The sequence below is a fragment of the Eriocheir sinensis genome, chromosome 29 (assembly GCF_024679095.1).
Source record: "Eriocheir sinensis breed Jianghai 21 chromosome 29, ASM2467909v1, whole genome shotgun sequence".
NCBI lineage: Eukaryota > Metazoa > Arthropoda > Malacostraca > Decapoda > Varunidae > Eriocheir > Eriocheir sinensis.
This window is the reverse complement of record NC_066537.1, coordinates 1,376,126-1,403,669: the sequence shown is the minus strand read 5'-3', so window position 1 is coordinate 1,403,669 and position 27,544 is coordinate 1,376,126. Positions and strand designations below refer to the sequence as shown.

At 42.8% G+C, this 27,544-nt stretch overlaps 1 protein-coding gene across 1 annotated transcript in view; it reads left to right on the top strand.

Moving 5' to 3' along the window:
* Positions 1 to 27,544, top strand: part of LOC127004766 (leucine-rich PPR motif-containing protein, mitochondrial-like) — a 115,469-nt gene that overhangs the window by 43,227 nt on the left and 44,698 nt on the right. The window contains exons 6-9 of the mRNA XM_050872873.1: positions 7,069 to 7,300; positions 15,774 to 15,974; positions 23,163 to 23,376; positions 24,404 to 24,625. Of these exons, the coding sequence (XP_050728830.1) occupies positions 7,069 to 7,300; positions 15,774 to 15,974; positions 23,163 to 23,376; positions 24,404 to 24,625 (869 nt within the window). The remainder of the gene's footprint in view (positions 1 to 7,068; positions 7,301 to 15,773; positions 15,975 to 23,162; positions 23,377 to 24,403; positions 24,626 to 27,544) is intronic.

The window sequence follows — 27,544 nt, the reverse complement described above, 5'->3', positions numbered from 1 at the left end:
CAGTAAAACCCCGATTATCCGAAATGGAAGGGGGGAAGCCTCTTTCGGATAAGCCGATTTTTCGGATAAACCATATTTATGGCCGCCATTTTGATCGCCGCCAGTTTGATCGTCGGCATTGTGTTCTGCTGTATGGTAAGGACGACTTTCTTCCTTTTCCCGGTTTCTTTCGGCATGGTGATGTAGAAAGAAGTGAGGTCGAAGCACAGGTAGAACGCGATGCGACTGCCCAGTGTGAAGTGTGTGACGCGACTGCTGCCGACTGACGATGTAAACAATGAAACCAAACAAACACACGCTACGCTAAACAAAGTAGTACGCTTAAAACATGTGATGTAAATGTTTTATTGTATGTTTGTCTGTGTGTCTCATTGTCTGGACCAGTGTATGTTGATACTTGTGAGCGTTGCAGATCTGAATTGTGAATGTTGCAGAGTGCGATTGTGAATGGTTGTGCAAGCTTGCAAGTGTGACCTTGATGCATCGTGCAGGTGGAGACACAGTATGATGACTCATATTATCGCAAGAACTCGTATGTTGGAAGGAATGTGGCATGGAGTGGAGAGGGAGTCGTGTTTGTGTCGTTGTCTTGAGAGTACAGTGTGAGAGTAGTCGTGCAGTAGTTTGTTCGTTCGCCGCACCTACGTCCTTGCTGAAAGGTGCGGACGTGGTGTTGTTGAGAGTTTGTTTAATATTTTTGTCTAATACATTGATCTATTCGTTACAAGCTATTTCGGCAATACGTATTAGAAAGCATATTCATTTTAACTGTTCTTATCAATTTTAAATGTGTTAATATAGTACATATGTAGTTACTTTTATTTATTTTTGATGTTTTATAATGTTTTAGTATAGAAAAAATTTTTTTTAATTGCATTATCCAGATCAATTTCGGATAATCCGGTTTTTCGGATAATCCGCTTTCGGATAATTGGGGTTTTACTGTATATTTTTATATATATATATATATATATATATATATATATATATATATATATATATATATATATATATATATATACATATATACATACATATATACAGTAGAGTCCCATTTAGCGCAAGAATTAGGTGGATGAACGCGGTCGCGCTAACTGAATTCGCGCTAATTGAATAAAGTAACCAATATGAAAAAAAATATTTGGTGCACACGTAGGTCTGACTTTTGGGTTTGATAATTACTCAAAATAATCACTCACATTAAAAAAAACAACCCTACGATTGGCTGAGCTCTGAAAACACGCTTGTGATTCGCTGGGAGTCCGATGACGTCATCGCCGGCGCTCACCCGGTCAGGGGCCTCGCTGCCTTAAGGCAGTATCACACTTGGACAACCGGCAAATCCAAATTTTCCGGGTGTGGGTTACACACGGCCAAGGTCAGTTGCCCATATCCACATCCACAACGTAAACAAAGCACTTGCCCTGTATCAACATGGCGTCGTCTGCTAAAGTAAGGGCTCTCGCGGCTTGTGCCGCGCATCATGGCGGTTTGTGCTGCGCATCATGGCGGCTTGTGCTTCGCATCATGGCGGCTTGTGCCGCGCATTATGGCAGCTTGTGCTGCGCATCATAGCGGCTTGTGCCGAGCATCATGGCGGCTTGTGCCGCGCATCATGGCAGCTTGTGCCGCGCATCATGGCAGCTTGGCGCAATTTTCAAAATTCAGTCGTGGTGGCTGCTCGCGCTAACTGAGGCTTTCGCGCTAATTAATTTTTTTCTTGCTGGATGGTGGCTCGCACTAATTGCGGTTCGCGCAAATTGATCTCGCGCTAAGTGGGGCTCTAATATATCTATATCTATATCTATATATATATATATATATATATATATATATATATATATATATACACAGGTAACTCAATTTACGCGAGTATTGTGTCCTTGAAGAGGTCGGGTAAATCAAAAACAATGTAAATCAAACAAGAGGTAGGTTTCTATTGAAAAATAATTATTCACTTCATTCAGTGGAGAGAGAGAGAGAGAGAGAGAGAGAGAGAGAGAGAGAGAGAGAGAGAGAGAGAGAGAGAATATCCATATCACCGAGATATCCACTCAGGCACTCAGTCTCAGCCTCACTCGTGTGAGGAAGAAATGAGGGACACCATGAGCGACTGGCTAGTATTGGTACCGGTACCGAGCAGTCTGATACCGGTACCGTACCGTATAGCTGGTACCGTTAGTACCAGTACTGGTACCAGTACTTGCCTAGTAGTAGCGTGGCAGCGTGGGTACTGTATTGTTGTTCATGTGGCGCACGGGAAGAACTGAGCTCAGCTGTGTGGCCGCGGTGCCGTGTGAGTCCAGTTGTGTGAGACATCTGGTGGCCACTCCATAAAATATCGCGTATAAGTGAAAATGTGTTAATTAAACATTTATTTGGATTTTGGACCCCGCGTTATTTCAAAAACGCGTAAACCAAACTCGCTTAAATCGAGTTATCTGTATATATATATATATATATATATATATATATATATATATATATATATATATATATATATATATATATATATATATATATATACACATACAGTCATCCCTCAAATAGTACGGGGGTTAGGGACCAGGATTCCGGTACTACTCGAAAATCCATATAAAATTAGTGCCCCCCTTAGAAACACTCCTGGGCTGTGTTTGAGAGAGGGAATCGGGACTCTCTGAATGTCCCGAGTGCTCTCAAACGCGTGACGAGGCAGCACGAGCTGCCAACTCAGCACGTCTGCTGGCTCCCGGCTTTGAGAGGTGGAGCGCCTTCATGCTGTGATGACGTCATCAGCAAATATGGCGGCCCAGCAAGAATTTCTTTTACACTGATTTTCAGGGTTGGTCCTGAGGGAGTAAGCCGTTTCAAAGGCTGTAGTTGGGACTGAAAGGGACAACTACCTCCCGAGCCAAGACCAAGACCAAGGGAGAAATCCCACGCCACCTGTGACATCATGACCAAGATCAAGATCATAGATACAGCGAACACTGTTCTCATTCTTGTGGTATGCTCTCCCTACAGCAACGTAACTCATCCAAAAACGTAACTTCTCCTAAATCTGAATTCTTCTGCACAGTGTTGCCACTCATGCCATAACTGCTTGGTGCGACGAGTGGGAAATTTAAAAAGCCCCCAAAAATTCTTCCATGACAATCCGTATAAAACCAAAACTGTACTATTGGAAATCGTACTATTTGAGGGACGACTGTATATATATATATATATATATATATATATATATATATATATATATATATATATATATATATATATATATATATATATATATATATATACACAGTACCCTCTCGAGTTTTGCACTCACTTCGTTCCGAAGGTATAGCGCTAAACTCGAGGATCGCGAAACTCGAGGTATTGAAAACACTGAAAAAGCGCTTATCTGTTTCAACCCGTGGATTTTTTTTATTTATTTATTAATTTTTTGACATGTGGCCTATGGCGCCGGTAGACTATCCATTTGGGCTTGATGTTTGGCCATGAGCCCGTCATGGTGCAGGCAACTGTTTATAGTGGCGCCATTATAATTGGCTCATGCTGCTCCCCGGAGCTCACATTTTTCCTCCTTTACTCCCTTATTATTTCAAAATTCGTACCTTGGAAAAAGGAAGAATACAGGAAGAGAGAACGGGTCATTTTAGAGCCACAGATGAAGCCTTATGATTGGCTGAGCTCTGAAAACACGCTAGTGATTCGCTGGGAGTCTGCTGACGTCATCGCCGGCGCTCACCCAGTCAGCGGCCTCGCTGCCGTGGGGCAGTGTCACACTGGCCGTTTTCCTCTAACCGTAGTGGCTACTGGCAATGCCTGTACGCCCATCCGGGAGCGAGTTGTCAATTGTCCGTAACCTGGTGTCACACTGGGCCTTTTTCTTCCCACCGCGTTGGCGCAGCTTGGGCAACAGCATATCCAACTTTTCCGGCTGTGCGTCACACATGGCCAATGTTGGTTGCCTGTATCCACATCCACAACGTAAACAAAGCACTTGCCCTGTATCAACATGGCATCGTCTGCTAAAGTAAGGGCTGTCGCGGCTTGTGCTGTCATTACCCAAGTTATGGACTTGTTGCTGCAGTTAAATGGAAGGAAGAAGCTGTTGTTGGTGTGGCGTGTCTGTGGGTCCTCTGTGCCAGTTCTCATTGTCACCATTGCGCATAAGCGGCATACACCAGACTCATCATGAACCATGGCAGATGTTTCTCACAAACAAAAATGGCTTCGCCATTTTCTAGAGTGTGTTAGAACTTATTTGGTGAGTGGTTCATACAAACCAAACATACCCAATGGCAAGAAGAGAGCAGTGTTAAAGACGACTGCTCTCTTCTTGCCAAGAGCTAGGTTTGGTTCATGTGAGCCACTCACCAAATACGTTCTAACACACTCAAGAAATGGTGAAGTCGTTTCAGTTTGTCAGAAACATCTGCAATGGTTCTTAATGAGTCTGGTGTGTGTGTGTGTGTGTGTGTTGTTATTCGATCCATGTGTTTATGTGGTTGAGTCAAGATGGGTGGGTTGGCCACGTACACGCAGTGGTGACAATGAGAACTGGCATGGAGGAACCACAGGCATGCCACACCCACAACTGTTTCTTCCTTCCATTTATCTTCAGCAACAAGTCCACAACTTGGGTAATGGCAGCACAAGCCGTGACAGCCCTTACTTTAGCAGACGCCGCCATGTTGATACAGGGCAAGTGCGTTGTTTACGTTGTGGATGTGGATATGGGCAACCGACCTTGGCTGTGTGTGACACACACCAGGAAAAGTCCAACGGTTGGACAAAAACGGCCATTGTGACACCGCCTTAAGGCAGTGAAGCCGCTGATAGGATAAGCGTCGGCGATGACGTCATCAGACTCCCAGGGAATCACAAGCGTGTTTTCAGAACTCAGCCAATCATAAGGCAGCCGCCTTCAACGGCAGCTTCAAAACGACCCGTTCTCTCTTCCTGTTTCTCTCTCTCTCTCTCTCTCTCTCTCTCTCTTGCCATAGCTACAACTTTTGGATGAAAACGTCCAGTGTGATAATACCTTTAAAGGTAGCATGTGTGATGCTGATGGTAAGTAGACATGACTCGTACATGTCAAAGCAGTGCGAAACTCTGGGTGGTTATGCGCGAAAGTCGGGATGGTAAGAATTTAGGACTAACCGCAAAACTTGAGAGGGTACTGTATATATATATATATATATATATATATATATATATATATATATATATATATATATATATATATATATATATATATATATATATATATATATATATATATATATATATATATATATATATATATATATATATATATATATATATATATATATATATATATATATATATATATATATTTATATGTATACGCCGAATATATATCCCGAATGACTATAGCCATTATTGGTGAGGAAGAATGGGACAGGAGATTAGAAGAAGAGGATGGAGGGATAACTACAGTGTTAGGTCTGTACAGCGATAGAAAGGAATCCGATCAAATGGTGAAAAGTATGAAAAATTTCCTTGTGAAAAGTTGGAGAAAAAAGACAGTAATTGTTGAACTTACCAAACAGGAAGTGATAGAAGAAAGAATTGAACAACCTAAAAACAATACCGTTTACTGTTGATGAGGTTTCAGGCCCTGCCCTGCCCTGCTTTGTTTACCACGTGCAAGTGAAGGCGACAGTGCTCAACAGTGGAGTTTTTACAGCCTTTTTTAGTTCATCATGGCCTCCAAGCATTCCTCCACGTCTTCTTCAGGTGTGAAGAAGCCATGACGTGTTATGACATTAAAGGAGAAGTCAGAGTTTCTGGAAGAACTGGACGCTGGTATGAGTTTTGCCTTAGAAATCTCTCTCTCTCTTTTTTTTTTTTCTTTTTATGATTATAGTCCTGTCAATCACAGATTTGCGGATCACGGGAATCTCGTGGAACCAAATACCCGTGAACGGCGGGGGGCTTCTGTAAATCACAAAATTCAGCATGAATTAATATTCGGTGACATGCTGTGACATTATCAAATGCCTCACTCTTAATAGACAGTTCTTTCAAAAATTATGTCCAGATTTATAAAATTCAAGGTTCAAGCTTTAATTTGGTATGTAATACATATATTTTGGATCTGTTCTGAGATTCACTAAAGGTTGACATTTTCGTGGAATGACCCTTGTGTATGTTGTCTGCACATTGTCTGTTTAGCCGCACAACGCACGTGGCAATGGACTGCGGGGCACTGAGGCTGCCAGGCTGGCAGTGGGGCCCTGTGGGGGGGGGGGGGTTATGGACATTAATTAATTGACTTTTCAGTGCTGGTTGTGCCTGCTGCCGCCGCATCAAAATAGCTCGCACAGAGAGGGTCAACTTGCTTACTGTTTTTTCATTTCACTCACCGCTCATGCTCAGAAGTAGACACACTAGAACAAAACCAGGTAAATTAATACTTTTCCTGCTGCGTATTCCATCAGTGCACATGCGTGGTGGACAGCAGTGCAACTTATTTCTACGAGGAGGTATTTCTCACAACACCGGCCTGCAAATTTGACCACACCTGTCACTGCCATATTCCGTCCCACGCTGCGTATTTCTGCCGTCCCACACCGCATGGCGAATAAATTTAGACTTACCAAACCTTACCTAATCTAACCTAGCCTACGTAATGCTCACCTTGACCCCTTAAGCTATGTCAGTACTGACACTCACAAACACTTGGCTACTTTCCATTGCGTTTACATCCTGGATTGATGCATAACACTTCCTTGGGGTGTAAATACATTCTCCGTTTAAATGGGAAAAAAGAGGAAGAAAATATTTCATCAGGAGGGCTAAAAAGACCATAGTAACCCTTGGTTCAAAAAATATTCTCGGCCAGTCCCCGTGGATTTCTGACCCTCTGACCTAGTCTGTTATATCCGAAATCCGTAATAAGCGGGTCCGTTATACTGAGGGTTTACTGTATACATTTACATACATCTACATATTATTAGTTGTCAGTGACTCCTTGTAAAACTTGTTCAGAGTAGCCCTTTCCTCCTAGCTACCTATAAAACAACTTTTTAAACCCCTCTTTTTCCTTCTCAGTGACATAGACAGTGCCTGGACTGTACTGGATGTAATGCGGAGCTCTGGCCTTGAACCCACATCTGACTCCTATGCAGCCCTTCTGGTGGCCCATGCAGAGATCGGAGATGCTGAGGGTTTGCAGCGCACCTTTACGGAGTGTGAAGCGGCTGAGCTGACGCTCCATGACCGAGACCTTCTGGAGGCAGTGTTCACCCTTGCCACTCATGACCACCTTGGCCTCATACCTCAGGTTTGGCATTATTTTTTATTGTTGGAGAGCAGACAAAAGATGAAGATATTCTGATGACATTTCAGAATAAGGAGTAGACAGGCAGGAAGGTATATGATGCATAGAACTGATTTTAAACAACCAAAATCCCTGAGTGGCAACCCATGAGCTGAATAGACATAATACAGTAGACCCTTTCTGTAACACAATACAGGTACACTAACACCACAGCTATCAGGCCCTGGGTGTCCCAAAACACAAAGTATGACACAAAAATGTGGCTGCTTCCAAGGGAATATATATATATATATATATATATATATATATATATATATATATATATATATATATATATATATATATATATATATATATATATATATATCTCTCTCTCTCTCTCTCTCTCTCTCTCTCTCTCTCTCTCTCTCTCTCTCTCTCTCTCTCTCTCTCTCTCTCTCTCTCTCTCTCTCTCTCTCTCTCTCTCTCTCTCTCACATCTAAGCTTGTAAGAGGAGTGAGTAGTGAAGCCTTGAGTGAGATAGAGATGCCAGTTTGCCTCTAAATGCCAGTGAATATCGTATGAATTTTCATTATGGATTTTTTTCACAGAAAAATGAAATGATGATGTATGGCAGGGGCAGGCAACCTTTTCAGAGTGAGGACCAGATGAGACTTTTGGCAGCAGGTCGCGGGCCGGAGTGACAAAGGAAATACCCAAAGTGACTATACACAATACATTATACAAGAATTTTATTGAAAAACATACAAATCAGTGAGACGGCTGGTGCTGCTTGCCATGAATAAGTGTTTCAATGTCCGGCTCGATGGATAGGATAGACAACAGAAGATTGTTGTTGAGGTGGCAGTCCGAGATTTGGGAGCGAAGGTGAGACTTCGTGTACTTCATTTTGGAGAAGAGCTGTTTGCAACAGTAGGTGCTGCCAAACATGGCCACGATGCCTTGAACATGCGCAATGTATTTTGGAAAATTGCTAGAAGGGAGGACGAGGTCATGGAAGAATGACAGCGGGGAAGAGGTGCGAAACTTCGCCTTCAGTTCATCGTTGCACTGCAGCTCCACCAACTCCATCTGCAGGTGGGCAGGGGTGTCGTCCAAGGGGGCGGTGAAAAGCTTGAAGTCCGCAGCCAATGGCCTGACTCCTGCGAAACGGGAGGCAAATTCCTCCCGCGGAGAGGCGACGACACTGACGCAAGTGTCCAGGTCCACCTCATCAGGGGCACAAGCAGCAAGGCGAGGAAAATGCACAAACTGACCAATAGCTAACTGAGCCTCCCACAAGCGCAGCTTAACCTCGAAGGAGGTGATGTGCGCGTGCATGTCTGTCACGAGAATGTCTTTGCCTTGCAGTTTCACGTTGAGGGCGTTCAGGTGCGTAGTGATGTCCGTGAGCAGGGCCAGGTGAGCGAGCCATCGCGGGTCGGAGAAGTGATCAGCGTGGGGAAGGTTCTTCTGACGGAGGAAGGTGGCGATCTCCTGCTGCAGGTCCCACACATGGCACGGCATGGCCCCACGACTCAGCCAGCGGACCTCACAGAAGTAGAGCAGGCCGTTGTAGTGCACGTTCACCTCATCCATCAGTACCTGGAACTGGTGGTGGTTAAGGCTGCAGGAGAGGATGGAGTTGACAACCTTCACTATGACAGGCATGACATCAATGAGGTTGACAGACCTGGTGCACAGGGCCTCTTAAAGGATGATGCAGTGCACCTTGTGGATGGGCTGAGTGTGTCCGGCGGCCTCACAGTGGCGCACTAGCAGCGAAGCGGCGCCCTTCTTCTCCCCAATCATCGCCCGGGCACCATCGGTCGTCACGCACACAAGACGGGAGAGGTCCAGAGAGTGCTGCCCCACACACTGAAGCACGGCATCGAAGATGTCTTGCCCAGTGGTGGTGCCACGCAGCGGCACAAGCTGGAGGAATTCCTCACACACCTAGAGGTCAGCGGTGACCCCATGGATGAAAACGGCCAGCTGGACCGTGTCCTTCGTGTTGGTGCTCTCGTCAAGAGTGAGGGAGAAGGCGACGAGGGTTGAGCTGCGGGTCTTGAGTGAGTCGTGCACGTTGTCCGACATCTCTATGCGACGACGAACAGTGCGTGACGAAAGGCTCACACTTCCAAAGGTAGAACGCTGCTCTAGACAGACGGAGTCCACCACAGCGACGAGGCACTCCTTGATGAAGTCCCCATCCACGAATGGCCTCATCCGGCGAGCAAGGAGGCGGGAGATCTCATAACTTTTGGATCCGGGGTTGGGGTGGTGGTGCCAGTCCAGTGATGTTGAATATTCTCCATATGAAAAGATGGCGCCACTATAAACACTTGCCTGCGCCAATACGGGCTGGGGCCGACTACCATCCAGGCCCCTCAAGCAAGCCTACTGGCGCTATAGGCATAGACGTAAAAAAAAAAAAAAAAAATGAAATGGAAGTACTTAGCTACAAAATAACATATACAGGGGGGTCGTCTAATATGCGAGAATATGGGCGGTTCAAAGCCAACCTTAAAAAGCATGTAAATAATGGTATATGGGCGGTCAGCCACATTTTTTAACTTAGTTTCAATGTAATAAACTGCTTTAGTTCTTATAATAACAACAACAGCAACAACAATAGCCCACAGGCTAGCTTGCACACAGCACAGACACAGCTTGAGAGCAATGGCTGCTATTGATGAGGAGAACACGTGGAGCCGTCTCACAGAGTAGAGTTGCCAGATTGCGCCATTGTTTATTTCCCTTCCTTCGGGAAGTGAGTAACAGCAAGTTCATTATTTGGTAGGAAATGGATGTTAGCGAAGTCGGGAACATGAAATGAATGAAAAAAAAACTTTTCTCTTACTTATAGTCAAGTCACCGCCCCCCACGGCTCCACTTCAAGGGGGAGGGAGGGAGGAAGGAGGTCGCATATGAGGTGGTTCGCATATCCCAAGTTCGCATATCAGGCGACCCCCCTGTACAAGAAGTCGTTGTGGTTAATGCTGTTCATATGTTTGTCAAGAAATGGTGAGCGATGGAGTGATGGAGTGGATGATCCGTGCCGAGCGGCCGCTGTTTTGGTGACGTCATTTTGACGTCATTAATGTCGACGGCAACGTGAAAACGGAATGGTGGGAACCGCGCCTTACCTAGTCTCAATGCAAAAGTCCAACGGACACTGGTGTCTGGCAGGATCCGAGGGCAGAGTGAGGCACAGAGTTGCCAAACAGTATTTGCCGGCAGATGCTGTTTGGCAGATTTTTTTTTTCATGGGGTGGGGTTTCGCGGGCCAGATTGCAATATTAATGCCGAGCAGGGTGGCGGGCCGGACGCTAGGCCTTCACGGGCCGGAGGTTGCCCGCCCCTGATGTATGGTGATGCGAGTGACAGGGGAAGGGGGGAGTGGAGGAAATCAGCCATTACTCTTTCATTTTTGCTTATTTCTTTATCAAACTTCATAACATGATCGCTTGAACTCATGAGATTTTTTTCAAATATTTAAATTCTTTCAATAATATATGTGTGAGGCTTCCTTTAAGTTGTTAAAAGCAGGTGAAAAAGAGCAAAAGAAAAAGTCACATTTTGAAAAGTTTGTCTGGTTGTTATTTCTTATTACATAAAGTTTGCCCCCAAACTAGTGGTTTAAAAATTAGTGACGTTTTTCAATCTTCTTATTGCTAGACACGGGGCCGTGCTGTAGTAGAGTGATCATACATGTAGAAATGACTGGTAGAAAAACTGCTAAAAATCTATGGCAAACAAACTCTGTGGTCCCTGGACTTTTGTAATTACCGGACAGGTGCTCCCCCCTATTAGTCCGGGAAATTGAGAGTTGAGTGTGTGTCCTTGTGATAAGGCTTTGTCCCTTTAGATTCAATTTTCAGAAAGGAGACAAAAAATACTGGGTAATTACAGGCTGTCTAGGCTAACTTTAGTAGTAGGTAAGCTACTTGAGAGCATAATTAGAGATAAAATTGTGAGCTTCTTTTGAAGCCACTCACTAATTTAGGCTTCATAATATTGCTTCCATAACATTAGATCTTGCTTCTAGAATCTACTGACCTTTAATAAGGACTTTTTCTCTTTATGACATAACCAATTCTATGAGTAGTCTTGTCTTGATTTTCATACAGCGTTTGGTAAAGTTCCACACCATAATTTACAGTACTGTCTCCAGGATTGCAAGTTTCAAGTTTGTGATTCACTGAGTTTGCGATAGGGACCCCAAAAATTCAAATTTTATTGAAAACTGAGATTGCGATATGACCCGAACTTTGCGGGTGGCGGTGTGAGAAAGTGGTGGTTTCCGCTCTAGTTAATGGGGTGGAGGGGGTCATGATGTCAGGGCGCACTGCGGTGTCACCACCACAACACTACTCTGCTGCCCACTGCCATTGTTCACCTCACCCCTGCAGGCCCACCCAAGATATATGTATTTAGAAAAAAATAACTCCACATTTTCCCTGAACTTATATGTATGCAGTTTTTCATTTGGCCACTGTACTTACAATTATGACTGTGATACCTTATGTTGCTCTATGCTCCCTGTGTTCAAAGTGTTCCACTGTTGGTTGAAGAATTACAGTGCTCTTACCCCGAGCAGCTGTGACTTTGAAATCGTAAACAAATGAGTTGGTTGGTAGATTCACTCACTGCGCAGTGTGCAGGCGGTTACTTTCAGCGAGCTACTGAGGGAACTAATCACACAGGGATGCTTCGTTCGATGGGCAATCTTGGTCTTGATCTGGACTTTCCAGGACCATATACCTACTTTCAAGTAGAAATTGATGTTGTTTATTTTGTCAATTAAATTATGTTTTAATATAGTTATTTTTACAATGAGAAACAAAAATATGTTTACAATGAAAGCTTTAGTCATCTACGGATATCCGTTCTTTCGAACATGTATCAGGGAAAATGTTAGCTTACTGGGCTGCTGCACAGCAGAAATATCTCCAGACTAATCCACCCAAGTCTGCCCCATGGTTGCCGAGCAGTCACATCAGGCAGCACCCAGCTCCACCAATATTATTCCTGTGTAATAGCTGCTTTATCCATCACTGCCAAGGTCTCATGTGGACTTGTGGCTAGTGTGCCGCAGCGGTGTTATGTTTTGTGTTCACGCCACGCCTCGGCTCCCACGTGGGGCACATCTTCTTCTTGTGACCTGTATGCTAACTTTCTGGCATTTTTTGAGTGAAATAAGTGCACATTGCATGCCGAAAATACGGTATATTTCATTCTGGAGACATCTGGAAACTATTATGTCAAACGGAGTTGTTTTGGATGTTGTGTTCGTACCCTTCGTACCCTTAGGCATACCAAAACCTGACCATCGGGGTATAAAACACGGTGATTTTTCAAATTTTCATTTTTGAAAAAAGTGAGTTTTGCGCTCGCCTCGTTCTGAAGGTATAGCGCTAGACTCGAGGATCGCGAAACTCGAGATATTGAAAACACTGAAAAAGCACTTACTTGTTCTGACCCGTGGATTTTTTTTTTTTTTTACATGTGGCCTATGGCGCCAGTTTAAAGTGTTTAAAGTGGCGCCATTATAATTGGCTCATGCTGCCCCCCGGAGCTCACTTTTTTTTCCTCCTATACACGCTTGTGATTCATTGGGAATCCGATGACATCGCTGGCGCTAACCCGTTCAGCGGCCTCATTGCCTTAAGGCGGTGTCACACTGGCTGTTTTCCTCTAACTGTTGTGGCTACTGGCAATGCCCATATGCCCATCCGGGAGCGAGTTGTCGGTTGTCCATAAGCTGGTGTCACGCTGGGCCTTTTTCTTTCCCGAGCATTGGCGGGAGCTTGGGCAACCGGCAAGTTTTCCTGGTGTGCGTCACACACATAAGGGGAAATTAGATGTGTGTGGGGGGAGGGGAGGGGCAGAAGGGAGAGTCAGGTCATGTCATGACACACACACACACACACATACAGACATAAAGGGAAATGAGAAGTGTGGGGGAGGAAGGGGCAGAAAGGAGAGTCAGGTCATGTCTTGACCTGAGTCAGGTCATATCCTGACCTGAGTCAGGTCATATCCTGACCAAAGCCCTGATCTGACTCCTTTCTGCCCTTCCCTCCCCACACCATTCTCATTCCCCTTCTGTGTGTGTGTGTGTGTGTGTGTGACAAGTCAGGACATGACCTGACCTGAGTCAGGTCATGTTTTGACCAAGGCCCTGACCTGACTCTTCTTTCTGCCCCATCCTCCCCACATCCTTCTCATTTCACCTTCTGTGTGTGTGTGACAGGTATGGACATAACCTGACCTGAGTCAGGTCATGTCCTGACCCAAGCCCTGACCTGACTCCTTTCTGACCCTCCCTCCCCACACCCTTCTCCTTTCTCCTTGTTTTCATCCTCTATTTCACCTTTCATGAGAGGGGCTCATAACCGAGTGAAGCTACACACCTCCTCTCGAGTCAGGGGCTCACGTGGTATTGAGGCTGCGCCGAGTTGAACCAAACGCGACAGGGAGGAGGCGGCGGGAAGTTCAAATGCGGTCAACGTGTTAATAAGTCTCTCTCTCTCTCTCTCTCTCTCTCTCTCTCTCTCTCTCTCTCTCTCTCTCTCTCTCTCTCTCTCTCTCTCTCTCTCTCTCTCTTGCCATAGCCACAATGTTTGGAGGAAAACATCCAGTGTGATACTACCTTTTAAGGTAGCGTGCGTGACGATGATGGTAAGTAGACGTGACCCGTACATGTCAAAGCAGCGCGAAACTCGGGGTGATAATGCGCGAAAGTTGGGATGGTAAGAATTTAGGACTAACCGCGAAACTCGAGAGGGTACTGTATAGCGGGAAATATGTTATACATAATTTGATTTTTATTTGTTGCTCTCAGCTTATAAGTTTTCTACTGAAGTCGCCCACACACAACATTGAGGAAGTTGGACTATCCTGGTCAAGATGATACAAATAAATCTGGAATTCTGCCACAACTACTGAGTTGCTGCTGCAAAGACTATGACTGTAGTTAACCCGTACAGTGTTTAGTACGTATATATACGTACCTCTTAGGGAAGTGTTTAGTACGTATATATACACATGCTCTTTTGAGCAATTTTACGCCCATTATTTTTGTTTGTGTATATAACATTGTTCATTGACAGTAAAGAGTAATAATTTGACAAGTGTTCGTATTTTTAAAGAGATGTTAAAGGGGCTCTCTGGACATGTGTACGCATTCCAACATAAATCATTATACAAGAAGGTAAGTTACTTTCTTCTAGGTAATAACTCCTTGATTCTATAATCAGTAAGGCATGTGGAATTGTAAATTACGGTTCAGAGTAATCGAAAATGAAAATTGATTGTCGGAAGCTTCACAGTATTATGTTGAGCTTTGAAAACTACGGGTGTAGTACACACAACCTTGATACCAGCGGTGTTGCCTGATGCGCATCCAACCATTTTGTTGTACTTACAATTCCTGTTTATTTTTAGGTTTTTGTGATGTAAAGAAGTACTTATAAATTACTCATGTTTTAGGGTTGTGGGAAGTGTTTATAATGGAAAGAATAAAGGCTTTAAAAAAATTTAAGATAAATTTCCTTTTCATGATATGACATCGATAACCCCTTCACTACGGCTGGGCGAAAACAGCGCCCCGCGCCGTATCCGAGATCGCCGCGCCCGCCAAATTTCAAATGTCGCTATTGAATATAACAGGTTTTCAGCTATAAACTCAACATAATCATCATGTATTATATATGAAAACATGCAGAATCAAATGATGCACATAAAAAACTCACTACGGCCGGGTCAAAACAGCGCCCTGCGCAGAATTAAATGGTGCACATAAAGAAGCATAAATTAATTGATAATTTTGAGATGTAAGTATAAACATAAAGATAAAATAACTCGTATATTGGCTAGAGCGAGCCAGGATGCAGCATGCGGGTCCTCGGATATGGTACGGGGCACGCAAAGACGCAGTATACGCGTCCTCGTTTTGAAGGGGTTAACTCTGAGACAGAAAAATAAGAGTACGAACACTCTAGGGTAGTCTCAGCCTCGTTTCCACATAAAAAAAATATATATATATATATATATATATATATATATATATATATATATGTATATATATGTATATATATATGTATATATATATACATATATATATACATATATATATACATATATATACATATATATACATACATACATACATACATACATACATACATACATACATACATACATACATACATACATACATACATACATACATACATACATACATATATATATATATATATATATATATATATATATATATATATATATATATATATATATATATATATATATATATATATATATATATATATCAAATGATTTGTAATTTTTTTACATTTTAAGGGGCAAATAAAAAAATATTAAAAAAATGCAACCTGGCATGACCCCTATCTATGCCATAAGATGACACTGTACAGGTTAAGTTCACCCATAACTGTATTTAGTCCTCCTTATGCCCTCTCCTTCACAGGTGCTGGACAAGCTTCACCGCCAGCAGGGCTACGTCCATGATGCCATGAACGTCATCTACCGTCTGGTGAATGCTGGCTGCCACCAGACTGCTCAGCAGGTGTTCGCCACCATCCGGGTGCCACAGGCTAGTGAGGGCCAGCTACAGGCTCCCTTTGCAGGGTCATTCTTCGTCCGACACCTGGTCAAGAGTGGCACCACGGTATTTGTCTATTTTTGTGCTGTGATGTGTTTTGTGAGTGAATATTGTATGAGAGATGCAGTTGGTAAATTATGAAACAAGTTGCGGGGCAGGGATATTGAAAAGAGAATAAACTGCACAGTGGCAGTATCGTAACCAATGAAGTTCATCCGAGGTGCGTTTTGCTGCCTATGCGTACAGCTCCCTTGTTTAGGGTATTGGGAAAGGAGCAATATGGCTACCCTCTGACTGGGAAGGTAGCCTACCCCATCCTCACCTTCACATGGTGCGCACTGTTACTATACCCTGCAGGGTAGAACCAACGGGAAGGGGGGCAGCGACCATCAGCTGCTTTGTTTTAAGGAGGGCGCCAGGGGGGGTCCCTCCTGGGCACACAGTATGTCTTATGGCTTTGAAATTTTAGTATGTTGCTTGTTGGTGTAAATGTATGACATTCTGTGAATTTCGTGAAATTTGGGTGAATGTGTTGTAGGGGAGACTCAAACAATGCATAAAATCTTCTTTTTGGTTTACAGATTTTAGTTTTTAATTAATTGCTTTTTTTTTCTTTTTTTTTTTGGCTGTGAAAAAAAATTGAAAACTTTTTTTTCACTAATAATTTTCTCCACTTTTTCTCCCGTTTTCTTTTTACATTTAAAAAAATGTTCAAAATGAGAAAAAATGCCATTTAGTTGTAGCTTACATTGATACCTTACAAAAGACTGTCAGACGTTTTGTCGATTTTGTGAAATTTTTTGAAGTGTAAAAAACAAATTTTCAAGATTTTGGCTCCTAAAGATTTTTTTCCCATTTCATGTGTCTTGCCATTTGTATTCATTTGATTGGCATGAAGTCTTCACATGTGATTGCTTATACCTTGTTCACTTACTGGAGAAGGATAAGGCATCTGGTCCCCCTTTATAATAAAAAGTATTATCACTCAAAGGTGGCGGCGGTGGCGGTGAGGCTGGTGTGAAGACAGAGTCGTGACTCTTGCTTCTAGCGTTGCTTTCTTGCGTGTTTCCTGGCTCTCCATTTTGTTCCAGAAGCCTTATTCATGTTCATAAATCTGCTCATGGTTGCTTTTCGCTTGTACGTCATTGTAAAGACGTTTTTGGGTTGTAGCGCAGCAAAAATTTTCATCGTCTTCCCCGGTCAACGTCTGGGTGAGAACTGAGCAGCAGAGTGCGCATTTCACATTTGCCAGCTGTCACGAGTGGATAGAGGGATGACGGATGACAAAATTTAGAGGGAAAAAGAATATTTCTAATGTGAATTTTAGGTGCATACAAGCCATGAGAAATACCACGTGTGCTGGTGCACTATGACATAACAGCGCGGGGCATTTAAATTTCTTAAAGGGACCCTGTTTTTTAATATTCTACAAAATTATGCTTCATTACCTGGTATAAAAAAATACCCCCCTGGCGTCCCCTTTAATCCTTTTAGCCTGGACAAGGAGCAAGTCTTCATAACACTACATTGGACTGGCCACCCATTGGTGGCCTCTAATACAGTAAAACCCCGATTATCCGAAATGGAAGGGGGGAAGCCTCTTTCGGATAAGCCGATTTTTCGGATAATCCGGATTTATGGCCGCCATTTTGATTTTGAAACCAAACAAACACGCTAAACAAAGTAAAAACATGTGATGTAAATGTTTTATTGTATGTTTGTCTGTGTGTCTCCTTGTCTGGACCAGTGTATGTTGATACTTGTGAGCGTTGCAGATCTGAATAGTGAATGTTGCAGGGTGCGATTGTGAATGGTTGTGCAAGCTTGCAAGTGTGACCTTGATGCATCGTGCAGGTGGAGACACAGTATGATGACTCATATTATCGCGCAACTCGTATGTTGGAAGGGGAATGTGGCATGGAGTGGAGAGGGGAGTCGTGTTTGTGTCGTTGTCTTGAGAGTAAGGTTGGAGAGTAGTCGTGCAGTAGTTTGTTACCTACGTCCTTGCTTGCGGAGCGACGTGGTGTTGTTGAGAGTTTGTTTAATGTTTTTTGTCTAATACATTGATCTATTCGTTACAAGCTATTTCGGCAATACGTATTAGAAAGCATATTCATTTTAACTGTTCTTATCAATTTTAAATGTGTTAATATAGTACATATGTAGTTACTTTTATTTATTTTTGATGTTTTATAACGTTTTAGTATAGAAAAAAAATTAAATTTTAATTGCATTATCCAGATCAATTTCGGATAATCCGGTTTTTCGGATAATCCGCTTTCGGATAATCGGGGTTTTACTGTACTTCTATCGAGTTTTTAGAGGCAGGAGCGATGGCCAGAGGGCGGCAGAAGAGAAAGGAATGTATGAGACTGGCGTCTATAAATGTGAATGGTTTAGGTGGTGAGGAAAAGAGGAGAGTGATGACTGAACATTTTGTAAATGGTAGAGTGGATGTGTTGGGAGTGAGTGAAACATATTCAAGGAACTGGCGTGAGTGATGGTAGAGAGGGTACGTGGGAGGGTGTGCCTGGGGGGGTTGTATGGACGGGGATAGATGAGAAGTATAGAGGCAGGAGTAAGGAAGGATGTGCTATTGTGATGTCTAAAAGAGTGTGGAATGGTGTGACTGATTATGGTTGGAAGGGATCAAGAATTGTGTGGTGAAAGGAAAAGTAGGTTTAGAAAAGTATGCATGGGTGTGTATTTATGCACCAGTGAATGTGAAAAGTAAAAAAGGACTGAGAGAAAGGGAAGCTTTTTGGGAGGAAGTGAATGCATGTTTGAAGAGCTTTGAGAAAGAAAGGAAACTTACTACGATGGGAGATATGAATGCTAAAGTGGGTGATGAATGTGTGATGGATGTGGTGGGAAAATGGGGGATACCTGGGAAGAATGAAAATGGAGAGTGCCTGGTGGATGTCTGTGCTGAGAGGGGAATGTTCCTAGCGAACACCTTCTTTCAGCACAAGAATATCCACCGATACACATGGAGGAGGGGAGAAGATAATGAGCCAAAAGGATTGATTGATTATGTGGCAGTAGATGAAAGGCTTAGAAAAGATATTTGTGACGCGAAGGTAGTAAGAGGAATGTTCGATGGATCTGACCATCTTGCAGTGCTGGCAAAGTTAAAGCTGAGAGAAAAGTGGGTGTTTGGAAAGAAAGGTGAAGTAAAACAGGAAATACTGAAGATAGAAAAGTTACAGGAAAAGAAATAAAAGATGAGTATAACCGTGAAATGGCAGAGGCCTTAAGTGAAAAATGGGAAAGTGTGAAAGATAATACAAATATTGAAAAAGTCTTTGGAACATTTAAAGAAATAATGGTAACTACAACAGAAAAAGTGCTAGGGATGAAAGTGGTGAGAGATGGAAAAAGAAAAGGAAATTCATGGTGGAGAGAAGAGATAAGGAGGATAGTAAAAGAGAAAAGGGAACTTTTTAAGAAAACTCAACAAAGAAATGTGGCTGAACAAGTAAAAAGGGAAAGGAAAAGAAATATAGACAATGCAAAAGGAAATTATTAAAACAAGCAATAGAAGAAAGTAAGAAGTGAGTTGATGAAGACTTTGGAAAAAGACTAAGTGAAAAATATAAAGGGAACAGGAAATCATGTTGGAAAGAAGTAAAAGATGAAAGAAATGCAGAAAATATCTCCCCAAGTATAATAAATGAAGTTATGGATGAGAATGGAAAGATGTTGAAAGACGGGGAAGCTGTGAAAGAGAGATGGAGAGAATATTTCAAAAACTTAATGAATTTTGAGGGTGGACGTCCAGCAGCTGTAACAGCAGCAGTTTTGAGTAGAGGTAGAGGAGGAGTATATAAAGAAAGAACTATAACATATCAAGAAGTAAATCAGGCAATAAAAAGATTAAAAATGGAAAGGCAGCAGGAATTGATGGAATCACAGCAGAAGTGTTGAAGTGTGGAGGAGATGTAGTTGTTAAATGGATGGTCAAGATATGTGAAGTAGCATGGGGGGGGGGGATGCCAGCAGACTGGACGAAAGCCATCATTGTCCCAGTTTACAAGGGGAAGGGCAGGAGAGGGGAATGTGGGAGCTATAGAGGCATAAGTCTCCTGAGTATACCCGGAAAGGTATATGGAAAAGTCATAACAGAGAGGGTGCAAAGACTTACAGAAGAGAAAATCATTGAAGAACAAGGAGGCTTCAGGAAGGGAAGGGGATGTGTGGATCAGATATTTGCCTTCAGGATGGTAGTAGAAAAAATATTAACTAAAGGAAAAAAACTACACGCTGCCTTCATGGATTTGGAAAAAGCTTATGACAGAGTCGACTGGATTGCATTGTGGGATGTTTTAAAGATTTATGGTGTGGGAGGAAAACTGCTTAGTGCAATAAAGTCTTTCTATGAGGATGCATCTGCATGTGTCAAAATTACTGGAGAAACAAGTGAACATTTTGAGATAAAAGTGGGCTTAAGACAAGGGTGTGTCATGTCACCATGGTTGTTCAATGTTTATATGGATGGTGTTATTAGAGAAATGAAATGAAGGGCAAAGTTGGGGAAGTTGGAGTAAGACTTTTCGATGAGGGAAGGAAGTGGGTACTGAATTCGATACTGTTTGCTGATGACACAGTGCTCATTGCAGAAAATGAAAGTGACCTACAAAATTTGGTCAGTGTTTTTGATAGTGTCTGTAAAAGGAGAAAGCTGAAAGTAAATGTCAACAAAAGTAAAGTGATGGTTTGTGAGCGAAGTAGAAGTGAGGTTGTGGATTTTATATGCCCATATAGAGTGGGAATTGAATGTGAAAAAGAATGCAAAATAATTTTGAATGGTGAAAAAATGGAGGAGGTCAATGAGTTTAAGTACCTTGGATCAGTTATGTGTAAGCATGGTGGTATGGAGGGAGAGATAAGAGAAAGGGCATTGCAAGGAAGAAGGGTGGTATGACCTTTGGGACGAATCATGAATGGCAGAAGTGTGAGCATGGAGGTAAAGAGGGATTTGAGAAATACAATAATAGTACCAACCCTCACATATGCAAGTGAAACGTGGGCCTGGAATGAAAGTCAGAGGTCTAGAGTGCAGGCAGTGGAAATGAGTTATTTGAGGAGTGCTTGTGGTGTGAGTAGAATGGATGGAATGAGTAATGAAAGTGTGTACAAGCATTTTGGAATGTGTCACGGGTGAAGGGAAGAAGTGTGGAGTGGTGGAAGAAGTGAAGCGACAGACTTTAAAGTGGTTTGGCCACATGGAGTGAATGGAGGAGAGTAAGATGACCAGAAGGGTGTATGTGAGTGAGATAGAGGGAGGGAATTTTTTGAGGATGACCTCCAGTGAAATGGAGGGATAGGGTGCAAGAGTATGTTAGGGAGAGGGGGAAAGATCTTTGAGAAACTTTGAGCAAGCAAGGAGGGAGTGTCTGGATAGAGAAAGTTGGAAGCTCTTCTGCTGTGGCCATCCCCTGGTGGGAGCTCCTAGGAGCAGGCGTCGATGAAATGATGATGATGATGTATGTATGTATAATATATATATATATATATATATATATATATATATATATATATATATATATATATATATATATATATATATATATATATATATATAGCACTTAGGCCGAGATCAATTAGCGCGAACCGCAATTAGCGCGAGCCACCATCTACCAAGAAAATAATTAATTAGCGCGAAAGCCTCAGTTAGCGCGAGCAGCCACCACGACTGAATTTTGAAAATTGCGCCAAGCTGCCATGATGCACGGCACAAGCTGCCATGATGCACGGCACAAGCCGCCATGATGCGCGGCACAAGCCGCCATGATGCACAGCACAAGCCGCCATGATGCACAGCACAAGCCGCCATGATGCACAGCACAAGCCGCCATGATGCACAGCACAAGCCGCCATGATGCACAGCACAAGCCGCCATGATGCACGGCACAAGCCGCCATGATGCACAGCACAAGCCACCATGATGCACGGCACCAGCCGCCATGATGCGCGGCACAAGCCGCCATGATGATCAGCACAAAACCGCCATGATGCGCGGCACAAGCCGCCATGATGATCAGCACAAAACCGCCATGATGCGCGGCACAAGCCGCCATGATGATCAGCACAAAACCGCCATGATGCGCGGCACAAGCCGCCATGATGAGCAGCACAAGCTGCCATGATGCACGGCACAAGCTGCCATGATGCACGGCACAAGCCGCCATGATGAGCTGCACAAGCTGCCATGATGCACGGCACAAGCCGCCATGATGCACGGCACAAGCCGCCATGATGCACAGCACAAGCTGCCATGATGCACGGCACAAGCTGCCATGATGCGCGGCACAAGCCGCCATGATGAGCAGCACAAGCTGCCATGATGCACGGCACAAGCTGCCATGATGCACGGCACAAGCCGCCATGATGCACGGCACAAGCTGCCATGATGCACGGCACAAGCTGCCATGATGCACGGCACAAGCTGCCATGATGCACGGCACAAGCTGCCATGATGCACGGCACAAGCCGCCATGATGCGCGGCACAAGCCGCCATGATGCGCGGCACAAGCCGCCATGATGCGCGGCACAAGCCTTTACTTTAGCAGACGACGCCATGTTGATACGGGGAAAGTGCTTTGTTTACGTTGTGGATGTGGAGACGAACAACTGACCTTGGCCGTGTGTGACGCACACCCGGAAAATTTGGAGTTGCCAGTTGTCCAAGTGTGATACTGCCTTAAGGCAGCGAGGCCGCTGACCGGATGAGCGCCGGTGATGACGTCATCGGACTCCCAGCGAATCACAAGCGTGTTTTCAAAGCTCAGCCAATCGTAGTTTTTTTTTTTTTTTAATGTGAGTGATTATCAAACCCAAAAGTCAGACCCATGTGTGCACCAAATAATTTTTTTCATATTGGCTACTTTATTCAATTAGCGTGAATTCAGTTAGCGCGACCGCGTTCATCCACCTAATTCTCGTGCTAAATGGGGCTCTACTGTATGTATATATATATATATATATATATATATATATATATATATATATATATATATATATATATATATATATATATATATATATATATATATATATATATATATATGTAAGTGTGTGTGTATATTTACACTATGTAGGGGTTCATTGTCTCCCTATTCATCATTTCACTATCATCAGTAATATTTTGTGAAATAGACAAACTATTGTTACCTTCAAATCAGTAAAGAATTTGAAAATTAGTAAAATGTTTGGTGTGATTGAATGTTGCAATATGTTTGTCTTCACTACAGCCAATGACACGAGTGGTTGAGTACTGCCAGGACCTGAAGGAGAAAGGACTTAACCCACTGGCTCTGGAAACAGCCCTCAACTCTGCTCTGATGAATGGCTTTCCCGAGGAGTCCCTCTTCCTGATGAGAGTCATGAAGGATGAAGGCTGTGTTCTGCGGCCACACTACTTCTGGCCCGTCTTTCTCCATCACAGCAAGAATGGTGACACTCAAAGTCAGTATCAATGTTCTCAGTTCTTTAGCTGCTGTTTTCAGTAATTTCTCCTGTTTTTATAGCTATCACTTCTCTCAACACATGGTCATGTTTCTTGAGGGCACATTTTATATCTTGTTAGAGTAATTTTCTATGTAAGGGTTCATTGTCTCCCTATTCACCATTTCACTTTCATCAGTAATATTTTGTGAAGTCATTGTTTGTCTTAGTAGACATTCTTCTGCAGTCTTGCACCATGACTGATCTCCAGCTACTCAAAGCTAAGTGACAACACACAGTTTAATAACTGAAGATGAAAGTGGAGATATCTAAGGGGAATAAAAGTGTCAAGCATGCTATTGGCATTGAGTAGGTAGTGGCTGAGAGGTCAGCATGAGGCCCTGGCCCAGGTTCAAGTTCTGCCTGTTGCTACTTGCTGACAGTTTTCAATCATCGCCTTGTGGCCTAAGACTACCCACATGCCGGCTTTGGCCTGGACCTTAAGATAAGTTGCTTACAAACCTTGCCATCATTAACAGACTTTTTACCTGAGCAGCCTTTCTGAAACTATGATCTAAATGTAGTACCAATTATTTGTTTCTCTCATGTTACAATCTTACATTAGGTGAATGTAAAGGGCAAAACTCACCACCACCCCATGATCTGAGGGATGAACCACAGCTCAGTGGGGAGAAAGAATTACAGACAATTTTCATTCTTTGTGGTCTTTTACTTTGCAAGGTGCACTAGAATTTGTTAATATTTTTTATTATGGTAATTCCCCTAAGTATTGCCCTTCCCTGACCTCAGGAGAGCATCATCTTCAACCCTAATCTCAGGTAAATCTCCCCTTTAGCCTGCCCCTCCCTCACCCCTCATTTTAGGATAACATTGACATCTAATGTAATTTCTTTTAGCATTTGTAATTATTTTCATGGTTGAGTTAACCAATCCAGAACGGGGGTAGGACTTAGGGGACAGGCATCTGTACCAAACAATAGTATATAAATGTCAAACTCACCCAAGTTTTACTTTTCCTCTTTTTCAGAAGTGTTCAAGACAGCTAGAGAGATGGTGGACTTTAACGTACCTGTCACCCTTGAGACCCTTCGGAACTATGTAATTCCTGGACTTGCTGCACAAGGTCACCTAGATACTGAGGGTGTTATTGCTGGCCTCAAGGAAGCCGGGATACCTGTGCCACTTGTTGTCAATGGGATGGTGGCCTTCCTGATGGACACAAACAACACTTCAGAGGCGGCCAAGCTGTGTAAGAATGTCTGCACTCCTTTTCTTACTTCCCTGTCTACCTTTTATCACTATTTTTGTGCCCACTTTATGCCTCTGCTCCTTCCACAACCTCACTGCAAAAGACTCTGCTGAGGCTCATCCCAATGATGTTCAAATCCCTAATGCAGGTTACCTAGCACTTTCATTCTCTCATTCCTTGCCATTGGTGGTAAATTCTGGCACTGCCCTCCTTCCTTTGAATTTATATCTTCCTGTTACTCTAATTGTTCTAAGAAGCACCATGATACCTCTGTAATCAAAATTCATATTTTTTGGCATTTACTTTTATATGGGTGGTTCCAATAACCGAACATGGTATTTTCTCAAAATGTTCATAATTACAATATTAATTGTGCTGACACTGAATAACACATAATCAACCAATCAATGAGATGGGAGCATACACCGGGGGACGCATCGCCTCCATCACCTGGTGACGCTAAACCTGGGGGTTCCTTCAGGCATGGTCTGCCCCCTCCCAAGCCTAGTACCTCATGGCTAAATCTGTCGACTTGCTCATGTCCCTTGGCCTACTTCACTTGAGGTTGTTCTCTTCAGAAACAACCTGGTAAGCAGTGTCGGCTTCTAGACAGCGTGCCACGTGCCTGTATATCCAGAATTTTCATTCATGGACCATGCACATTATAGATATTGAATCAGTCTTACAGAGTAATCGCCAGTTTGATACAAAGTCATTCCAGTGATATCCCATCACTGCATATTTTATTACCAAAGGCTCAGTAAGCAGGTCAGAGGTCATTTGCAGAGAAAGGGCCCTCGACAGCTTTAGCTTAAATCTTGACATACCTCTCCATATCTCTCTGCAGAAGAGCTCTAGTCTCATGCAGTACAGCCCTATATTGTTTCCAATTCCCAGCAAGCCTGGCATTGTGACTTGTCGATATTTTCCAGCGTCTCCACTGAGGCAAGGCCACTCTTAGATTTCAGTTGCTCTTCAATGCACTCCATTTGTATCCCACAGTTCTACAGGGTTCTCAAGGTCGCTGAGCACATTGAACCAATTAGAGATTGTCACTTCATACTCATGAGCACATGTCTGATCTTTCAGCCTCTTTGAGATGGAACACAATATTGATGCATCTCCAGATTCACCTTGACCTGACATAAAGTTTGAGTGTTGTAACAACAAGCTTATAATCAGAAACAGAAACAACCCAGTGAGCAGAGTCAGCTGTTGGGTAGTGTGCCACACCATATTGCTGAAGTTGGCATTGACGCATTATTCAGATAATAGATGTTGGAGTAGTCTCACAATGTAGCTGCCAGTTTGACACAAAGTCATTCTGGCAATATCCCATGAGTCTGCACAGGTACTTATTACCAAAGCCATCAATCCACCACTCCATGTCACTATTCAGTGTTCATGTCTCAGCCTTCACTAAGACAGGAAGCACAAGTTACTTGAAGATCTGGATATTTTTCCTTCTGCATAGGTATCAACAATGCCATATATTCGTGCTGAGTGAGTCCATAACACCATCGGCCTAGTCAGATTGCCATAAGACTTCCTGATGAGACCCTCCATTGTTCTGAACTATGCTATGAAGGTATGTGAAATTTTCCAAGACATCAGTGTCCTCACCACACATATGAGCAGACTGTACTGTTTCATTCACCAAATCCCTGTAGAGTGATGTAGGGGTATAGCGTACTATTAGTGGAAAATATTATTGAAAAATCCAGTTTAAATCTTGAAGGTAAGACTGTGGACCAGAAACATCCCTCAGGGACTGGGCTATCTATGACACACAGCTCAATTTTGCACGAGACGACTAAGTACCTTTTTTGGGCCTTTCAACGAAAACTTTCATTTTGTGCGAATCACCCCCATAGCGGGGATGATTCGTATATGCTATAGGGGTGATTCGTACATGCTATTTTCACCCCCAAAATTAATTTCAAATTATAATAAGTGAGATATTAATGTCGCATATTAATTGAACACATTATATGAAGTGTTCTATTAATGAAAAAAAAAACAGTAAAATAATATGTTTTGAGGCATGACTGCCTTATCTTGGCCACCTTTATTAGATGTCTTTTTCACCCAGCAATACCAATCAAACATACTATGTATGAGATTTTGCTGTGTGGCATAAAGCAAACATGCACCTTATATTGTTCTGTTATCCAAACAGTGCAATAATATACCTAGTTCTAACTATTTTCTAACACTACCTCATTTCATGTTAAGTGAGGACAGGGATGACTTTGCTTAACTATATGTTGCAAAGTCTATAAACTTCACAGCACACGTACAATACTACAAATATTCACTAAATATCATTACATGTATAGTATCACATTTCAGTTGCATTCATAAAATATTTGTTTTCTCTGACTATTTCAACCATTTAACTAATTTTTGCCACCTATTATACACCTGATACTTATCTTTCTTCCTATTAAGTACAACTAAACTATTTTGTAGCTTGGGTTTCATCTTGTTTGTACGTAAAAATAAAATATGTAAGAAATTTGCGTACGCTAAACCCCCTCACTACATTGTACAGTAAGGCCCCTCGTACACATGTCACCCTCCAACCAGTATCACAGCAACCACGTTGGATAAAAGTTAAGTATATCGTCAAATATCACGGAAATGTGTCTAATATTCATATTCAATACCTTACCAACAGGATCACGACCCATTCAATATGACAGAACACTATGATATGAATGCCTAAAGTTACATCGAGTGTCGCAAAAAACGAAAATCTTCCCTCCTATTCACAAGCGGCATGCCACGGTAAACAAAAGCAGCCATCTTGTTCATCGTCATCATGTTCACTCACAGTGTTGCTAATACTGCGCTGCTATAAGTTCTCTTTTTATCGACGATTATATGGTCCACTCCTTGTATGGTATTTCCCCACAT